At 42.7% G+C, this 20,400-nt stretch overlaps 1 protein-coding gene across 2 annotated transcripts in view; it reads left to right on the top strand.

Moving 5' to 3' along the window:
- The window catches only part of INTS4 (integrator complex subunit 4), a 33,216-nt gene extending 14,610 nt beyond the window's left edge, over positions 1-18,606 (top strand). For both annotated transcript variants that reach the window (XM_032098996.1, XM_032098995.1), the window contains exons 13-23: positions 43-158; positions 2,004-2,137; positions 2,923-3,080; positions 6,353-6,446; positions 8,629-8,709; positions 10,483-10,613; positions 11,512-11,571; positions 13,242-13,401; positions 13,720-13,863; positions 14,606-14,726; positions 17,030-18,606. In XM_032098996.1, the coding sequence (XP_031954887.1) occupies positions 43-158; positions 2,004-2,137; positions 2,923-3,080; positions 6,353-6,446; positions 8,629-8,709; positions 10,483-10,613; positions 11,512-11,571; positions 13,242-13,401; positions 13,720-13,863; positions 14,606-14,726; positions 17,030-17,223 (1,393 nt within the window). In that variant the 3' untranslated portion in view covers positions 17,224-18,606. The remainder of the gene's footprint in view (positions 1-42; positions 159-2,003; positions 2,138-2,922; positions 3,081-6,352; positions 6,447-8,628; positions 8,710-10,482; positions 10,614-11,511; positions 11,572-13,241; positions 13,402-13,719; positions 13,864-14,605; positions 14,727-17,029) is intronic.
- The last annotated feature ends 1,794 nt before the right edge of the window (positions 18,607-20,400 follow it).

Genomic DNA, 20,400 nt, shown 5'->3' with positions numbered 1-20,400 from the left:
GTGCCTGTTCACTAACATATATTTCAATCTGTGTATTTGCAGATGCTTGAAGTTCTTGGGAAGCAGGCATCCCACTTTGGTGCTTCCATTGGTCCCAGAGCTGCTGAGCACACATCCCTTCTTTGACACTCCGGAACCAGACATGGATGACCCAGCCTGTATCTTTATTCATGAAGCCAGTTGATAATTTTGACTGTAGTAGATTTTATTAAGGATTTCTCAACACTCACATTTCTTAAACCATTTCTCACTGTAGCAGACAAACAATCCTGTGCCTATTTCTGAATCCTTTTGCACTTAGTTTGTTACTCAGCAAGTGATGGAATAACTGTTAGCTGGAACCATCTTCATAAGTACCAGTGGACTATAATTGGCCTTCTTTTTATGCTGTGATGAATAATCAAGCAATTTGTCAAGGTTTAGGCTTTGCAGATGAGCCCTTTGATGTCAAAACATTTGTCTAGTTTGCATTAATTTTGAAGATGCTTTAGCTTTTAAATAAGAAGGACGTTTTTTCATGTCTGTTTTCTTTTTAGGTAAAACTTTTGCTATTCTCACTGTTGTGGAGTTTACAAAACAGAGCCATCTCTTAGTACAGCAGTGCCTGAATCCCCATAATGCTTTGAATTTTTCATCTTTTTGAGATAATTCTATGTCAGAAATCCTTATATTAATGTTGGCTCTTCCAGTGCTTTAGAATACAAATGACTATTGATACACTGTTATCCTCAACAATAGGAGACACCTTGGAAATCCATTTTTCCATTTTTATTCCCCTTGCTTCCCTTCTGTGCAATTGCAGAATATAATATTATTTCTGATCCATGCTGAGACACATTGGACTGGAACCTTCCTCTAGAAGCTGCTGCTTATTTTTCTCACCAGTCACAGGCCATCGAGCAGAAATTCTATCGAGATTAAATGAGTGCCTTGTGAGGATTGAAATGGGTTAGAATCAGGTGGAGAGAGATGAATGTGTAATTACATGGTTTAGTAATAATTTGAGTAAAGTTGTCCTGTGAGTTGAGAGTTAAGGGAACACTGCAGGGGGAAGAAAGCTATTGTTTAACTCAGTGCACCTTCCTGCCGGGAACCAGAATTATGTTGGAGAATGTTTTGGAGGTAACTTGCCACCAAATTTTACAGAGGCATATTATGTGAAGACAGGCCTGTGAGCCAGAAACTATGAAGTAAACCTGAATAGTGTGTTTCCAGTGTAAACTGATATTTAAAAACATGGTTTTGTTTACTTCAAAGCACTTGGGAAATTTGAATCAGAGCTTATGCTTGGAATCAGCCGTGTTGCAGGTGTCAGCCTTTGGGCTAACCGTGAAAGCCTTTGGCTGCTCTCTATTTCTGCAGATCTCAGACTGGGAAAATGTGTTTTCTACTTCAGAATTCTCTTTCCATGTTGATTCTTTGGGTTGCTTAAAGTCTGCATAGAGTGATGTTTTTCAGGGCATCTTAGGTAATGCAGCAATTTTCAAAGACTTGGCAGTAAATGTACAATTTTAGATGTTGTTAGAGCACCAAAAAACCTGAGCAACCTGGTCTAGTGGGAGGTGTCTCTGCCTATGGAAGGGGGGGTTGGAACTAGTAGTCTTTAAGGTCCCTTCCAACCCAAACCACCCTATGATTCTGTGGTGCAAACTGGTGAGCACAGTGTAAGCTGTGAGGAAGAGTGAAAGTCCACCTAATGCGTGTATTCTGCATTTGGGATCCATGGCTCCTTTCCTCTGTGTTGCTTCTGAGCCATCCCCTGTTTGCAGTGACACCCTTTCTCCAGTATGGCTCACCCTGTAATGTTTGCACTTTGTACTTGGTTTTCATCTGCTCAGACAGCTGTTTCTTTGGGTTTTGCTCAGTATTTTCCAACTATAAAGAACTTCTAGACAAATCCTGACCAATGAAAGAGTTGTTGAGTTGTTGTTGTTTTAACTTCCCATCCCCAAGGAACTCTTCTTGCTGTTGTTTATTTTTCTTTAACAATCCATTTGTAATAGACATTGCTGTTCTGGTTCTGATTTTTAATGCTGCTAAAAGTTGCCCAACAATGCCTGCCCTGTTCTCTGACCATACGTTCAGACATTACGCGTATCTTCGGGACAGTCTCTCTCACCTGGTCCCTCCGTTAAGAGTGAGTTGAACCACTTGGTTTGCACTTTGTCACTTGGTTAGGAATATTGCTGGTCTCTTCCATGTCTGTCTGTGTGTAACACTTAAATTCTAAAAGGTTTTTCTCCTATGCACCATGGCAATTAATACTGAAATGTTCATTAAGGCAGGAGAGACAAATGTTAAATTGTTACAGTATGGACTTCGTAATATTTTGGGGAGAATAATAGCATTGTTGCTCTCAAGTGAGAATAGTACATGGTTTGCTGGTTAGGTAAGAATACTGGGAGGGCAGTATTGCTGGGAGTTTTCTGTAGCTCTGGCTGTGTGTCTGTGGGAAAGGCCTTTGTAGATCTTCCAACATTTCCCTTGTGTCCTACCTGAACAGTTTATTTGTCGGTGAAATATGTTCCATTCTGCTTTGCAGCATGTTTTTCCTGCACAGAGGTATGGGTGGGTTAAAGTTGGCTGTAAGTCTTATCACAGCTCATAAAATGAATGGTGGTTTGTGTGGTGTTGGACTTCCCTTGACTTCACAGTGTCAAAGTTAATAGATGAGGAAGATGTTTCCCTCCAAGGGCTGTTGATGTTTAACCTGAGGATCTCTAGTGCAAGTGAATTGTAAAGTGGGGAGAGTAACTAACAAAGATGCAGACTTGAAAGCCTTAGTATGAATTTTGAATTTGAGAAATGAATTGGAGCTCTCAGTTGATCGTTGTTAAATAATATGGCAACATTTGAAATGTTATTACCTGTGTTAGACTTTTCTCTTATTTTTTTTTGGTGTGTGTGTTCTTTCTTGTTTAGTTGCCAGGTAGAAAGCTGGTGTCCTCTGCTGTCTCTCCCAGTATTAGCCCACATGAAGATCCTTCCCAGCAGTTCCTGCATCAGAGCCTGGAGAGGGTTTACAACTTTCAGCACCTCGACCCACAGGGCATACAGGAGCTGCTGGAATTTACCATCCGGTAGGGCCCCAAGCTGACCTGTTTATGGAAAGATGTGTTAGGATTCCAAATTTCTCTGATGCAGGTGCTTTGCTTTTGAATATCAGTGTTGTAATTTGCTGTCCAGCACTTAACTTGAGCCTTCCTCTAGAGACTGTTGTGCTAAAAGAGTGTTCATGACCTGTTTAAAATCAAATTGATGGTCTCAGGTCTGGCACTGCCCCACAAAATAATCAGTGTGCATTTGTGAGGGGGGGCAACTTTTCAGAGCGTGGTAAGAGTTAGGTAAAGGTGTTCTTTTTGGACTGATCACTTATGCTAAAATACACTCTCTGTTTTTATGGTTTATGGGTGACAGCCTTGTGTGTCATTCTCAGTTTTGTGTCCTTGTAATTTTGATCATATTCTTTGTAATGTACATGCACAAGGTTTTCTTGTTTTGCTTTTCTGGGGGGAAAGGTGGTGTCCCCTTTGCTCTTGCATTTTCTGGGTCCTGTGGCCTTTCATTCAGCAGGAAAAGACCTGCTTCTGGTGCTTTGGGTTCTTGCTGCCAGTCCCACTGAAAAAGGACTTGGGCATTCCTCATCAGTTTTCAAATCAGAGAGCTTTTCCAGGAATAGACAACATTCTTGCATGCTGCTGTCTGCTGCTGTGTAGATAAGGAGGGTGTGTGGTGTTGCTTCTCAGTGTGGGTTTTGTGCTGCCTCTTCCATTTCATCTCTAGACTGATTTACATAAACAAAACACTTGACAAGGGTCCTTTTCAGTGTGATTCCTCTGCTTGGAAAGACCAAAAGAGCCTGATTTTGAGAATTAGAAAAACAATCCAAAATGCTTTGTTTGGAATATGAAATTAAAAAAGCTTAATTATTTTTATTCCTTCAAAATAGCTGCCTTCTGTTGTGTGTATGTTGCTGTGAATCACTGTCACACCCATCTGCAGCAGAGAATAAACAGTGTGCTCCTCACTGTAAACCCAGCTGTGGAAACGGTGAGGTTTGTCCTCAGCTGTTTTGCAGCTGCTATGTGCCAGCCTAAAATACAGTCCCAAAGCATTTAATGCACTGAACACTTGAAACAGGTAATCTCTTGGCCAAGCATCCAGAGCCTTTCAGGCATGAGGGTCTGGGAACCTCTCAGGCCATGACTGTTTCCAGTTTTTGAGTTGATGGAAATGATTGGCTTGGCTTTTTTCCTGATGGGATTGCCCCCCAGGAAACCATAGTAAGCCAGCTGCTCTTTTCCATTATTAAGAGAAGGGAGAATTTGGACAAAGCCGGAAGTGTTAAAGGTTACTTTGCAGAGGGCAAGATTTCCCTGCACCAGCAATTTGGTTGCTGAGAGCAAAGGAATGGAAGCAACTCACAGCAGTGGATTCTGCCATGGAACATAACTCTCTCCTCCTTTCTCATGATTGCCATCCAAGGAAATAACAGACCTTGTGGAGTTTGTGTCTACTTGGGACTTAGAGTTTTGGCTGCAGAGCCTGAGGGGAGCATCAGTCTGCAGTGTGGTTAGAAGTGTAAGACAGGCTGTTTAGCAAATCTGTCTGTGGTTTAGTTCCTCCATCTATATGAGAGGAACTTTTTTTTTTTCTTACAGAGATGTTGAAATCTGTTTAAGATTTGTAAGGAAATAGAATTAGTGGAATTGGGAGCTGTGTAAGACTAGGAAATGGAATATTTGCCTAGCTGTTGGTTGAGAGATGACATCCTCTTCCTCATTAGTATGTTGTGATGGATTGTGACATGGGAATTAAGCACCCAGGAGCCTCCTCTTCACTGCTGTCTGGTAAAAGATGAAATGGAGTATCTGTGTAAGGTTGAGGTTGGCTTGGCTGTTGTTGCATTGTTGTTGAAGGAAAGCACAACCCCTGACTATGAGAGACATTGAGGTGCTTGGAGTGTGTCCAGAGAAGGGCAACGGAGCTGGGAAGGGCTGGAGCACAGATCTGAGAAGAAGCGGCTGAGGGAGCTGGGGGTGTTCAACCAGGAGAAAAGGGGGCTCAGGGGGACCTTATCTCTCTACAACTCCCTGAAGGAGGCTGTAGCCAGGTGGGGGTCTGTCTCTGCTCCTCAGTAACAAGCAAGAGGATAAGAGGAAATGGCCTCAAGTCATGCCAGTGGAGGTTTAGTTTGGATATTAGGAAAATGTCTTCATGGAAAGGGTTGTCAAGCACTGGAAAGGGCTGCCCAAGGAAGTGGTGGATTCACCATTCCAGGAGTGATTTGAAAGACCTATGGCTGTGGCACTTGTGGTGGGCTTGGCAGTGCTGGCTTAATGGTGGGACTGGATGGTCTTTTCCAACAAAAATGATTCTATGATTCTCTGCTTAGGAAAGATTTTCTTTGGCTGCATGTTATACAGATAATCTCATGGATTTTTGTTAATGTCTCAGGGCTCAGCAACTCTCTGGTTTGGCCGAGCCAAAGTTTCAGAATTGCATCCTAAATGCAAAGATAAATCTAAAATAAACAAAAGGAAATGATCATCTGAAAAAAAATATTTTAATGATGCAGAAGGAAATGTGGAATTAAAGTGACAATTTTAGTAGACTTTGGATCTAAGCAAAATCCAGAGAAGAACAGACACATGTTGAAACCACGTCAGCCAACCTATTTTCAGTTCTGTAACAAAAATTAATTTTGTTTTCTTAATGCACACTTTGGATCTGAAACATGGCTAGCACTAGAGAACTAAAGCCTTTTTGGGTTCCATTAACTGACAATTTTTTTCGATCATATTAAAAGCTGCTTATATTGCTGTATGATTTACAAGAAATACCAGACAACACACACCATCTAGTTGGGCAAATACCAGTACATCAGATTCCAGCTTGGCTTAAAAGGGCAGCTCTATTTCAGATACACTTGGTTGCATGAGCCTGACACGTTCCAACCAACCTTTCTTAGCCAACATGAATAGTGTGATTTCCCAGCAGTGTAACACAAATGGGTCGTTAGCTGCTGTTGAAGGCTGGAGTGTTTTAAGTTAAATCTGGAACTGCCACTCTGCATGGTTCCCATGGGGCTGCAGAGTAATGTGGGTTGACAGACTTACTGCTTCCACTGCTGTGCTGGTGCCAGCTTCCCAGAAGAAAGGCCATGCTGAGTCCCAAGGTGCAAACTGGTTTGTAGTGTGTGTTTTGCTGCTGTTTCTGGTGCTTGCTCTAATAAAAGCAGGCAGCAGGAGTAGCTGGATTTATTGTGATTGCCTTCTGAGTGTGTTTAGATTAAACTGTTCTCTGTCTCAGTGTTATTTTTTTTCTTTTTTTTTTTTTCCACATGCTTCAGTGATCTTCAGAGACTTGGGGAACTGCAGTCAGAACTGGCAGGGATGGCAGATTTCACTGCAACTTACCTTCAGTGTCAGCTGCTCCTCATCAAGGTTTGACTTCATCTGGGTTCTTTTGTACTGTTCTTCAAAAATGCCCCCAGTCCATCGCAGTGGCGTGCTTTCTTGTTTTGATGTTCATGCTGAAAAGCGATGTGTGATGAAAGAACAGGTTCTGTGGATTTCTGATAATCCTGTTTCCCTCCTGTGGCAAATAATTATGCAATAACTTTGCCAGTGCAGACCTCTGCTGCTGTACCTAGGGCTTATGTTGGTTCACGTGCATTTTGTCAGTGCAGAGTTTATCATCTGACAGGCTGAGGGCAACTGTGTTAGGAGAGTAACTTTTCCCTGCTGATGGCCACTGGAATGTTTTTTGTTAGACTGCTGCCATGAGTGCAATTTTTATTGACAGTGATTTGCAGACAGCTTTATTGGCACCAGTGCCAAAGGAGCTTTTAAGACTTGATTGAGCTAAATATCAGTCATGCTTTCCTTCATAGTGCTGAAATTATCTGTTTAGTATTAGCAGGTGAAGTGGCTACTTAGACACCATGACAGCAACCCTTTGCAAAAGCCCCTTTTCAAAGTTAGCTTCGTGCTGTAAACAGGAACTAATTTTTTGCTTCATAGAGCCATCGAAAATCTTGGGTTGGAAAGGACCCTCTAGTTCCAATGCCCCTGCTGTGGTCAGGGATTCCACTGGATCAGGTTGCTCAGGGCTGTGAGCTGGCAGTAGTGTTTAAGTCTCCTGGCATTCTTTGGTGTTTGAGTGTAACTTACATACATGTAAAGCAAGAACTAAAGCAAGCAGCAAACAGGTTTCCAGAAGGGACTCCATGAAAGCTTTGTTATGTAAAACCAAGGAGGGATTTCAGGTGCTTTGCTAATGCATAGCTGCCAGTTGGCACATCTCATGGCAGGTCTCAAATCCTTGGAATATGTTTATCACCCAAAGAAGGTGTTTCAGATGAGCAGTGTTACAGTTCAGTACAATCCAGCTGAATACCAAGTGAAATGTGCTGTGGAGGCAGAGGACTAGCATTTGGAGATAGCTTTGTTGCCCTTCTCCATGGTTTGACTGGAGTGAACCAGATGGTTTTTGCATCTGGCAGAGGAGTGCTCTGTTTGGAAGAAGGGTAAAAGCTGTATCAGCCATTCTTGGCTTGAGCTGTAGAACAGTCAATAGATCAGTGATGCAGAGGAGTCGGTAACGTGCATGGAATGAAAAGTAACTGATAATACCAGGAATCACAGAATATCTTGGGTGGGAAGGGATTTTGAGAATCATCTAATTCCAGACCCCCTACCACAGGCAGGGACACCTTCCACTCATACAATACAATTAGAAATTCTGATACTGCAGAGAGAACCTGAATGTCTGAGTAGCCCTTTTCAGTAGATTTCTGTCCAGTCGCTTCTTTCCCCAACAGAAAAAAAGCTGCTGGGGGAAAAAGTATCTTCATTTCCCAGCCTCTCAAGGATCAAAAGGTTCCAGACCTTTAAAGGCTCTACATACCCTGTGATTTTAGAGGTAGTTAACTGGGATTCTTGGGCCAGCCAGGGTGAAGTATAGTCTGTACATTCTTGAGCTTTGGCTGCAGCCATCCTTGTGCATAGCTGTATCTAGGGACAGGCAGCTTCAAAAAGGAGGCAGTGATACCAATCATCCAGTCAGGCTTTCTACATTTTTATAAAACGTCAATCAAAAAGCAAACAGAGCGTGGTAGGTGGTTGGGGTTTTGTTTGGCGTTTTTTGTTGGTTTGGTTTGTTTTTTTAATACCAATATCAGTGGTTGAATTAGACACAATATTTGTAGCAACTCCAGGATCTTTGGTGGGGCAGAGACTGTCAGCAGGAAAGTTCAGAAATGTGGCTGTGGAAGGAATTGTGTTTATGAGTTTTTATTGTTTCCACTTTTTGCCTGCACTCTGAGATTGCCCTGATCTTGGTCTCAGGGGTGTGATAATGCAGTGGGCTGTTGTTTTTCTTCATGAAGTACCAGGAGTTTGGCTTGACGAGTCTCTCATTCACAGCTTTGTTAATATTATTCTCAACTTCTTTTGTATTTTCTGGTTGTATAGGTATCTCTGTGTCTTTATAGAACAATGTATATTTTGGGAGCTTTGGTTCCCTGTGTTGTATTTAAAAGCACAAAAGCTTTGGCATGCTTTTTCAACCAACTGTTTAGACTGAATTAGATATTTATCATCATTTCATGGTTTTTTCATGTAGGCCTTGCAGGAGAAGTTGTGGAATGTGGCAGCTCCCCTGTACCTGAAACAGAATGCGTTGGCATCTGCTGCAGCAAAGCAGGTGAGGTGGAAGCAGCTGAGCCTGCATGGAGGCCAGTCCTTGGGTAGGAGTCCTTCCTTGGCCATAGAACAATAGTACACTTCTGGCCTTCCACTGCCATAGTCTGTCCAAGTAAATCTTAGTCCCCAAAACTGGGGTAAGTTTCCTTATCTGCAAAAGGTGAGTGGTGAGAGAGGGAAGTTCGTGACAGCTGCAAAAAGGCAAATATCACATTCATCTTCCAGAAGAGTAAGAAAGAAGATCCAGAAAACCGTGGGCTGCTTGTCTTCCTCACCTCTTTCCTGGGGAAGGTTATGGACCAACTACTTTTAAAAGCTGTTTCTAAATAAGATCAACAAAGCTACTTGGAACAGCCAAAATGCATTTCTCAAAAACAAGTTATGGCTGACCACAAGCACTGCTCTCTGTGGTGAGGGTACTGGTGCTCTGAACAAGGGGAGGGCAGTGGGCATTGGCATCTTTGACTTTAGCATGACTTGACTTTAGCAAAGCTTGGATACAGTCTCCCATCATTTCTTTTTCACCAAACCTGCAGGATTGTGGCTGAATAAGTAGGTGATGAGGCCCCTGCAAGTTGAGGAACTAGTTGATATGCTGGAGGGCATGGCTGCTGGTGTGGACAGACTGGGGAACTGGGATGACAGGAACCTCATCATGTTCAGTACATTGAATATGAGGCACTACAGGAGGCCAATGGCAGCTGAGATGTCTTGGTTTGGGAAATGATCCAGCTCTGGGGAGATGACATCTGGAAGCCTGTGTTGTGTGCTGGGCCTCCCCAGTAGAAGGAGGATGCTGACAAACTGGGGCAAGTTCAGCAGGGGGCCACCAGTGTGGTCAGGGGCTGGAGCACATTACCTGCAAAGAAAGGCTGAGGGAGCTGGAATTGTCCAGCCTGGAGAAGAGCAGGCTTCAGGATGAATTTACTTCTGTCTACCATTGTATCATAGGATATAAATGAGACAGAGCCAGACTACTCTGGACAAGAGGCAGTCAGCAAACGATGAGAAATTTTGATCAGCTATAAAGGGAAAATTTACTGTAAGGATGGTTAAATACTGTTGCCCAGAGAGGTGGGGGGAATGTCTGTCCTTGGAAGTGTTCGCAATTTGATGTGGCCCTGACTAACTGGATCTGAGACCTGCTCTGGGCAGGGGACCAGGCTAGATGACCTCTGGAAGTCCCACCAATCTGGGATATTCTGGTTCTGTGATATATAAATGATCAGATCCTGGGAAAACTGAAGGTAAGCCCTAAGAAAACGTAAAGAAGCAAGCAAGCTATTAAATAATCTGATAATAAATCAAGGGTAGAAGCAAGTTCATGGATCTGTTGGGAAACTCTGCTGACATTTTGAGTCTTAAGGTAATTAAGATGTAATAGACAGATACTGCTCTGCATCAAAGCCTTCTCTGCTGTTGATGAGTAGAAACAAAAGCCATCCAGCTTTTGAAATCTTCTCTGATTGAACTGTTTTTCTTGGGTACCCTCTTGAGTAGTTTGTGAACCTCTGGAAAGTGTTATCTGTTGTGATGATGAATGTAGGTCACTTGCTATCGATGCAAGGTGAGGGAGTATTTCCTGTTAAAGAACTTGCAAGTTCTTGGCCTCTACACAGTCATACTGAACTCAACTGTATTAATTTGGGCACTTCCTCTTGTCTGCTTAATGTGTTCCTCGGTATGAGATAAAAATACCAGAATCTGGTGATCATAGTTGTGCTGGAGTTTAACAGTCGGATGGTTTTTTATCCCTGTTCTGTCTGTCTGGCAGATCCTGGAAGAAACTTACAAAATGGAGTTCATGTACAGCGGAGTGGAAAGTAGACAAGTGGTCATTATTCACCACATGAGACTGCAAGCAAAGGCCTTGCAGCTGATAGTGACTGCCCGCACCACAAGAGGGTAAGGATGACCTGGTCTAAGGATCTTCTTAGGGTTAGCTCTAAGATTACTGTCCTTAAGTTTTGTTTAAAAAAAACAGCAAGGATAAATTAGACACATGACAGGGCAGCATGCCAATAACCATTTGCTAAAGTAATTCAGAACGAAGAACCTTCTTCTGCCTTTGATACAGCTGTATAGCTACACAGTCCTGAATTAGATGACAAAACTATTGGGAAGATGAGTTTTGGGGGTTGAGTTCTCTCATTTATGAACATATAAATAGATTAAAACAGAGTTGATATTTGGGACCTGTTTAAATGAGGAAAAGTCATGTATCAAAAGAATGCACCAATCATGTTTGCTTCATTAAGTATTCATTGCTGAATTTTTAGCATCAGGAAAGTATTGTCCTCTTGACTGATCTGCAACTACTGTGTGGGGGACTCAGAAACTGCTCCTGTGCAGGCTTAGGTACACGAGAGGCTCCAAGTGGTTTGTTTTGGCTGCTGAAGTTAAAGAAGTGACACATGGTTGTAGAATGAGAACTCCAGCTGGTAGAATTAGAGCAAATTAGTTACTGTCCTAATTTACTTCTGTTTCAGGTTTGTTGCCATCAATTTACTGTGTTACTATGGAAGTCCATAGTATATTTGCCTTTTAACCTCTGTTTTATAAGTAGAAAATTAATATTTTCTAACAGTGGCTTTGGGAACTTAATTAGTGCCTTATGCAAATGGGGTTTTTTTTTGTGGGAGTGGAATATAGACAAGTGAGGAACACTTTTTTAGTTCAAAAACTGTAAGATACTTCCATTTTTAGGAGGTTTAATGGGATTCCAAACCACCTAAATGTGTATAGCCGTAGAGCCATTTTTCTTCCTTTAAAAGTAAACCAAGGAATATTATTTTCATTGCAGAGTGGAACCCCTTTTTGGGATGTGTGAAAAATTCCTACAAGAAGTGGATTCCTTTCAGAGGTGACAAACTCCATTGCTTCTTCACTTTGTTAGAAAGTCCCACCACCATTGTCATCATGGGATACTCACTTTGTTTTTCATCTCTTCACATCTCCCTTCCCTGCTGTCCTACATTGGGAACTGTCATGGGATAATAATAAAGCAAGAAGAACCTTCGTAGTTGAAGTCCTTAACATAGAGATGTTATGCTGGTACTTCAGAAACATGTACTCTGAATTAATTTTTATAGAATAGCTGATTTTTTTTTCTTGTATTTTTAAGGATTTATCTACTTTGAGTGGATGCTGTTTTGATAAATACTTAATTTTTTGTTGTTGTTATTCTGTCTCCTGGAGTCCTGATAGCAATTTGACCTTTCAAAGATTAATAAAAAAACAGATTACCCTTGATGCCATCAACATGGAGCAATAAGTCAGACAAGAATTCTGCAATATCTTTCCTGGCCCTGTCTACTGTTTTTGCCACCTCTGAGTAGTCACCTTTACTTCCAGGGAGAACAGATGTATTGTGTCAATTTGCATGAACAGATTGACTCTAGTGGAAGGTGTCCCTGCCCGTGGCAGAGGTTTGAAACCAGGTGATCTTTAAGGTTCCTTCCAACCCAAACCATTCTATGGTTCTGATTCTATGAAACAGTGATGAGTTCTGCTGATCCTGAGGCTCAGTGTGAGGGAAAGATGTACAGGAAATTAACAGTTCTATTCTCCAGCTCCAGCTGAGCATTGGGGTAGGGCAGATTTGGTCCCTTTTTCTTACCAGTTAACCAGCCACAACTGCCAAGCCTATGGAATACAAATAAATGTGAATTTAATCAGAACTAGAAATAAAATTCTGCTCAGCCAGCTAAGGATGCCTGTATCTCTGGACTAGCTATCCAATTCCCTGCTGAGTCATAAAATCATAGAAACACAGAGTCATTGAATGGTGTAGGTTGGAAGGGACATTAAAGAACATCTAGTTGCAACTCCCCTGCCATTGGCAGGGACACCTTCCACTAGACCAGAGTTCCATCAAGCCTGGCCTTGGACACTTCAGGGATGGGGCATCCGCAGCTTCTCTGGGCAACCTGTGCCAGTGCCTCACCACCCTCACAGTGAAGAATCTTCTCCTAACATTGAATCTAAATCTTTCCCCTTTTAGTTTAAAACCATTCCCATTTATCCTATCATGATCTGCCTGTGTAAAAAGTTACTTTCCCTCTTCTTTATAAGCCCCCTCTAAGTACTGAAAATTTGCAATGAGGTCTCCCTGGAGCCTTTTCTTCTCCAGGCTGAGCAACCCCAACTCTCCCACCCTGTCATCATAACAGAGGTGCTCCAGCCCTCTGAGTATCTTCATGGCCTCCTCTGTCCATCTTACACTGGGAACTCCAGAACTGGACACAGTACTCCAGGTGGGGTCTCAGGAGGGCAAAGAAGAGGGGGAGGATCCCCTTCCTTGACCTGCTGCCCACACCACATAGCCCTTGATGGTGTCAGTTTGAGCACGAGGCATGGTCCCAACGTGTAGCCAAAGTCATCTCTTACGTATGAGACACATCAGAAGAGGAATGTAGGTATCTGATTCTGTCATTATAACTTAATATAAGGATTAACTAGCTTGACTGAAAATAATAATACTGTGGAAAAAGTTGAAAAAAGTATTTGATTTTTAATCTATTCTTGACACAGATGCTTCATCTCTGAGCTCCCACATATGCAAGGCAGTTTTGTAGATAAATTGCTGGACTTAATGCCCAGACTTGTGACATCCAAGCCTTCAGAAGTGGTCAAGATTCTTCAGACAACACTGCGGCAAAGTACCTTCCTCCACCTTCCTCTTCCAGAGCAGGTTGGTGTAACAGAAAATTAAAATGCAATATCCTTGTGGACTGTCTTGGCATCTTGACTAGTTTCTAATATACCATGAAGCTTTTAGAATTCAGGGTCTTGGTCAGACTGAAGTGTTACTTATTTCTTCTTTGTCTTCTTATCTAGTATCCTCAGGACTACTGCTAAAAACCTGGAAAACTTAGTAATTCCTGGAAGTATAAAAAAAAAAATCCAAAGTTCATGCACATCTCTGTTAAGAACAGTACTAATTACAATTTTTTTTTCTTTCTTCTTTCACCCACCTCCTTATTTTTGCCAATCACTTTGCCCCTAACAGCTCCATAAAGCCACTGCAAATATCATTGAGCCTACTGGTGAATCTGATAATCCCCTGAGGTTTACATCAGGGTTGGTTGTGGCGCTGGATGTTGATGCAACTGTGGAACATGTGCAGGATCCTCAAGGAACTGTTAAAGTTCAGGTAAGAAGTCACTTGACATAAATGCAAACAAGATTGTGTCTTGGGGGGAGTTTCTTTAAGGATGTCAATACTTTTAGATTGCAGATAATGATACACTTCATTAGTAACAATGCTGGATTTCTGTGTTTTGACCACATTCAGAACCTGGTTTGTCTGTAGTGCACTGAGAGTTGACTTGGGTGCAGTTCTGAGAGTTTGCTCTGAGCGCTTGGATGTCATTCTGTTCTTCCTCGTGCACTGTGCACATTATGGACACAAACACCAATTAATGCTGGTGAACTTCCAGCTGGTCTAGTGGGAGGAGGAGGAGGAGCAAAAGAAGTTGTTCTGAACGGCACAAAAATACACAGGCTCTTGGCTCTCCAGCTTTTCTTCCTGCTGCTGAATCACCAGTTTTAGATGCAGCTGAGGAGGTAGGAGTGGTATGATCCAAGTAAAATATGCAAAGTCACTGCTTAACAAAGAAACAAAAACCTCAGTTACAATGCAGAAGAAGCAGCTGATGCCAGTGTGGCCTTTTTTCCACCTGTGCTGTGGGTTTGAATTGCAGCGTGTGGCTGTTACATCTGGGGCAGCTGAACTCCTGGCTCCAAGCTAAAGCCCACTTTTCTTGCTTTCCCAACTCAAACAGAAAATACCCAAGTAACACACTGTGCAGACAGATCCCCAGTCCAGTTGTCATTCCTTTGCTGTTTTCTCTTTTTTTTTTTTTTTTTTTTTTTTTTCTTTGGTTCTCCTCTAGGTGTTGTATCCAGATGGACAAGCACAGCTAATCCATCCTAAACCAGCTGACTTCCGAAATCCTGGCCCTGGAAGGCACAGGCTGATAACTCAGGTTTACCTCTCGCACACAGCCTGGACAGGTAACGTTAATGATACAAGTTAACGTGGTTGTGTGGCTGTGCTTTTATTAGACACAAGTAGGGTACCCACAGTCTGGGGGGGTTCTGAGGATCCTGGAGTTTCCAGCTGTGGTTGGTGCTGCCCTTAAGTGTCAGTCAGGCCTTTGAGCAGTTACAGCTCCCTGTTTACCAGGCACTGCTGCTCCATAGGGAATTAGAGGGGCTGCTGTCTTGGGAGAGCCGTGGGAGCCTTCACATGAGAGCTGAGTTCAAGGTGAGGTCACCCACTCGTGTGCAGAGCAGTCAGCTGTAGGAGCCAGGTCTGCATCCTCAGGTAAAGGCAAGGGGTCACAGTAAGGTCACTGACTCCTTGTAAGTCATTGTTTTGGGTCTGACAGGTGTTTGAGCATGGCAGAGAACAGTACAGCAGTACAATTGCACTGCTGATTAAACTTCCATCCTTTTAATGCCCTAAAATCCCACCCTTTAGCTCTGATAATGATGTGACTCCAACATTCACCTTCAGTCTCAGCTGCTGTTCACACTTCCCCATGGAAGCACTTCAGTAACTGGCTTGTGGACTTCAAACAACAAAAGCAGAGTGTATTTCATTCACAGCTCCCTTTGTCCTGTTTTCTTTTAATCCCTACATTTTTACTCAAATGTGGGGGTTTCCTCTGAGAGGTTTTTTTTGAGCAATTCTTCATTGAATTGGGTGATTTTTTTTTTTTTTTTAACCAACAGAATTTTGTTTATTGCTGTGCTCCTTCAGATACTTATTTTTGTATAGTGCTTCCATGGTTTACTCACTCATCCTGCTGTCTTTGTTTTGTTTTGGAGAAGAAAACATGGTACTGTTTCTAGGACTGGAAGTATCTGGGTTTAAGGGTTGATCCTGTACTTCACCAGATGGAGCTGAAATCCTTATTTCTACTTCTGCAGCATTCACTGGAAGGGCATTTTAAGCGTGGCCCTGAGGGATTCTCTTCTGGTGTCTCCTCTAGGCATTATTTTAAACATTAACTTTGACATTGGCACTTGGGCATATAAAACAAGGGGAAGACACTGAGCTGGGGGGGGCTCAGAAAATGGTCAGAATTCAAAGTGGAGAAATTGCCTTAATGCAAGACCATGAAACTTGTTAAAGGCCAGTAGAAAGAGTGTGCTTGGGAAGGAGAATGCAAAGCACGGATTAAGTGCCAGGTGTAGAGCAGAAGTGAAAGAGGTGACTCCAAACTGCAACTAAGAGTGGAGTGATGAAAAGGTGAGCTCAGGGAGGTGTTGGCTAAAGTGTGGAGTAACTGTGCAAAAGGGTTATTTCTTGTGTTCTGTCTGGTGCTGATGATGTCTCAGCTGGAGACCCACTGCAGTTCTGGATAGGGCATCTTAAAATCCTGTGGGTTTCAGCAGGTTTAATTTAGGTTTCATTAATGTAGTCCTGTTGTGGGTTATCCCTGGTATCCAGTTAAGCCCCGGCACACCACCTGGTGCTCACCCCCCAGTGGGACAGGTAGAGAATCAGAAGGGCAATGTGAGAAAACTCCTGGGTATTACACTGTGCAGGAATAGCTACAACATCCCTGTGTTATTGACACTATTTTGGTCACAAATCCAAAACAAGGCATCAAGCGAGCTACTATGAAGGAAAATTAACTTTATCCCAGCCCAAATCAGTACAGTCCATAAAGAAAACTTAAACAAACCTGGTTTTCAGTCTAGAAAGGAGAATTTTGTTGGGGATGTAAGTCCAGCACTAAGTCCAGAGTAATACTATGTATACTGAAACCCCACTTTTGTTATGACCACAGTGAGAAGAGTAAAGTGAAATCATCCTATGGACAGTATTAGTAACGTTGCTCTGCCCAGCTGCAGAGTTGGTGAAAGAGAGGAAGAGCCTGTCTGGCGTGCAAAAACTTCCAACAAAAGAGAATCTTCAAGTAATCTCCTGTGCCACAAGTCTTAGCAGATGTCATCTGGGCTGATCCTGACATAAATACAGTGAGCAGGGCCTGCTAGTTCTGTGGGGGTTTTAATGATTGTTATTATTTCATTGAAGTTACTTTCAAACAGTTATTTTTGAAAGTTGCAAGTTAGCGGTAAAATTTCTTAAGTGATGACGGAGGGGGATAAACCTAGAACAGTCCTTAGTTCTGCTGTGCTGAATGTAATGCCAGAGGTTTGTTTTCAGACACTAGACTCGATTCTGGTCAGCCCAGAACAGCTCTGTACTTACCCAGCATACATGAAATTAAAGTTCATTTGATGTTGATTGTTCACTGTGCAACGACAATCACGTTTGGATTGTTCTATTTTTTTCTCTGCAGAGCCATGTCAGATTGAAGTGCGATTGCTGCTGGCTTACAATTCCAACAAGAGCAAAGCATCTACCAGAATTCCTAAATCTACCTGGAGTGACAGCTCAGAGGCTCTCCCACCCTCTGAAAATGGCATAGAGGGGACCATCCCCTTCAGCAAACCTGTCAAAGTGTATATAATGCCCAAACCTGCCAGGCGGTGAAGGCTGGCGCTGAAAGAAACCTATTTATGGGGTTTGTTGGGTTACATGAAAACAAGATGCTGTGTCCCAGATAGCAGCAAACCAAGGCAAAACAGCCTTTTATGTGCATAAAAGGAGTCAGATGTCAAAATAAAGCTGCTGGCGGTGTCCTAAGCAGCAGGCAAATACAGGAGTTACTTGGCTAGTTAGGAGTGGTTTCAAGGAAACACAGGTTTTTCTATATTGACTCAACAGAAACAGGACAGTTCTCAATCAGCATTCCAGTAGTAATTTCGCTGGGCCGTACCTTCAGTTTTTACCTATCAAAAGTCTGTCTCCAAGGCCTCTAGGTTTTCTGCTATGTACTTACTATGTAAATACTTGGGCACATAAATCAATGTTATTTTTACAGTACTCTGAAGGGAAGCTGAGGAGTTCAGCATTTTGTGGAGGGTTGTTGGTTTGTTTCTGGGGTTTTTTGGGTTTGTTTTTTGGTTTTGGGGTTTTTTTTGAATGTCTAAAACTTGCATTTGTGCACTGGTACCTAATTTCTTAACACAAATATAATATTCTAAAAAGTACTATTGTTCTTGTGTGGGAACAGCACCTCGGAAGGAAATTGTTAATTGCTGTTCTACATCCTCTGTGGCTGTGCTGAAGCTGGTCCAGCTCTGGGGAGGGCACAGGTTGTTCATGGTGCAGGGGGAGGAGGATCCTGTTTATGCAGGTGGCAGAACTTCAGTCAGCAGGACGTGGAGTTTAACTGAGCTACAGCACCAAAACAGTTTGTCTCCTGTTGCACCTTTGTACAGCTTGAGGAACAATGGGATTAAGTACCAGTTGGAAAATTCCTAACCACTTCCCTCTAAGTTTTACAGGATCTATTTCTGTGTGATAATCCTGGCCTGAACCAGTCTTAGTGGGATGTGAAAATCAATGTTTTTCAATTCAGCAGCACTTCTGGTACTCCAAGTCTTTCTTGTCAGTTCAAGTAGCCAAACAGACTCTGTTCAGCAGCAGTTGGGCAGCTTGTCAGTGTTCCCATCTGCAGGTGAGCTGGGAGTACAGAGGGGCAAGAATTTAGTTAAAACATGATCCCATCTGGCATTCCTGTCAGGAAGCGTGTCTGTGTATCACTTCTGTGTGCCAGGCTCAGCCGACTGAGGAACCTCCTATGATTTGTAGCAATCCTTTGGTAGGATTTTTTAGGAGGACCTAACATGTGAAACTTTCTAGTGCAGCAGCCAAATGTTACCTGTGTTCATTAATCAGTTGGGGTTTTTTTCTTTTTACAAAAAGGTGTATTTTTAGCAAGTAAACAAAGCAGTGAAGAAATACTTTCCAGTTGTATTTAGTGTAAATAACCCCTTACATGCTTTCCTATAATAAAATTGGCAAACTCATGCTATTCTGTTTCTTTTTTATAATATGAGGGAACATGGATGCCTGCATGGTCCTTGGCTAATAAGATTACTGCATGGTTTTTGTGATTTTAATTTTTTAGCACTGGTAAGTTGTAGCCCAAAGGCTCATAACCATAAAACTTTGCTGCTGCTTTAGGTATTCTTGAATTAAATACACTTCCTTAGTGCTTCTGCTCTTACAGACTGGTTTGTGGTGTTTCACCTTTAGGGCACTGCTTTGAAAATCTCCTGCCCATCTGACAGCTGAGTTGTTATCGTCTGACTTGTCTTCAGCATCCTCAGTTCAGTTCCCAGCAGACAGGGTTGATGGATCTCTCAATTAGGAAGCTGTGTCTGGGCAGATGCTTGACAAGTTGAGTGAGCTCATTACAGACTTTTTTCTTCCTCTCATTTTTGCACTTCACCAGTATTTTGTGCAGTTTGTCATCTTAGTACTGTTTCTAATTTAAATAGTGTCCATAGGCTCCAGACCACAATGGATGGTGTGGTAGGCACAGTTGATACTTTCAATATCAAAATGTTGGCATCTTTCTCTCTTTTTCTAAGTACCGGATCAAATTTCTGCTATTTTGTTCCCCTCATGCTGTCCTTGACCTCCTTCCATATAACATACCAGGCAAAGAGTGAGTGCCTTCTGTATTGCCACCGAGAATCAAATACTGCAGGGCTGTGGAAAAGTTATTCCATCTGTAATTTCAAGATGCCTAAAACAAGCTGAAAATGTAAGGCTGCTGTAACATTTCCAATCTCTTAATGAGAGCATTCTGCAGTTGCCTTCTCTTCTGTAGATTTTTCTCTGATTCCTGGTTTGGATCATGGAAGAAATGACAGCTTTTCCTTTCCTTCTTCAGTTTTACCAGTGCAAGCAGATGACAATTCATCATCTAATCTAAACCTTCCCTCTTTCAGGTTAAAGCCATCCCCCCCTTGTCCTGTCCATGCCCTTGTCAAAAGGGCATCCTCCTCCAGCTCTCTTGTAGCCCCTTCAGCTACTGGAAGGAGCTCTCAGGTTTCCCCAGAGCCTTCTCCAGACTAAACAATCCCAACTCTCTCAGCCCGTTTCCACAGCAGAGGTGCTCCAGCCCTTTGAGCATTTCCGTGGCCTCCTCTGGACTTACTCCACATGTCCACATGCTCACGCTGGGGGCCCCAGAGCTGGATGCAGCGCTACACGTGGGGTCTCACCAGAGCAGAGGGGGAGAATGCAGAATTTCTGCAGCCCAGAAAGGCAGCCGTGTCCTTTCTGGACAAGTCAACTTGAGCTGCTCACCCACCAACACCCCCAAGGTGCTGCCCCCTCAGGGTTGCTCCCAATCCATTCTCCACCCAGCCTGTATTGTGTACTTGGGACTGCCTATTTCACACCATGTTTCAACATAAGGGGAATTGGAAAAGAAACCTGTATAAAAAGCAAGGGTTATTTCAGTTGTTGAAATCCAGATGTTGACTTTTTCTTCCCATCCCCAGGTTTGAGACATTTAGGTTTTTCTGCTCTCAAAAATACCAGAGTTCATGCTCTTTGTGTCGTCTCAGAGGCATTCATGCCGTTCACCCGCTGTCCTTTAATTCTGGATAATTGTTGGGCTTCTGCACTGCAATAGCCTATAAGATGATTGATCTCAGAATGAAAAGAAAAACAAAGGACTCTAGTCATGCACAAAGATAATTTGCATCTTTCATCTCTGTTGAAGGGGGAACAGAGGACTTCAGATGACAGTCACCCAAGTACGGGGAGTTTCTGTTCTCTCAGATGGTTCCAAGTGTAGGAACAGTG

This window comes from Corvus moneduloides, chromosome 2 (assembly GCF_009650955.1).
Source record: "Corvus moneduloides isolate bCorMon1 chromosome 2, bCorMon1.pri, whole genome shotgun sequence".
Lineage (NCBI taxonomy): Eukaryota > Metazoa > Chordata > Aves > Passeriformes > Corvidae > Corvus > Corvus moneduloides.
Note: the sequence above shows the minus strand (reverse complement) of the source record. Positions and strands in the feature narration are given on the sequence as shown.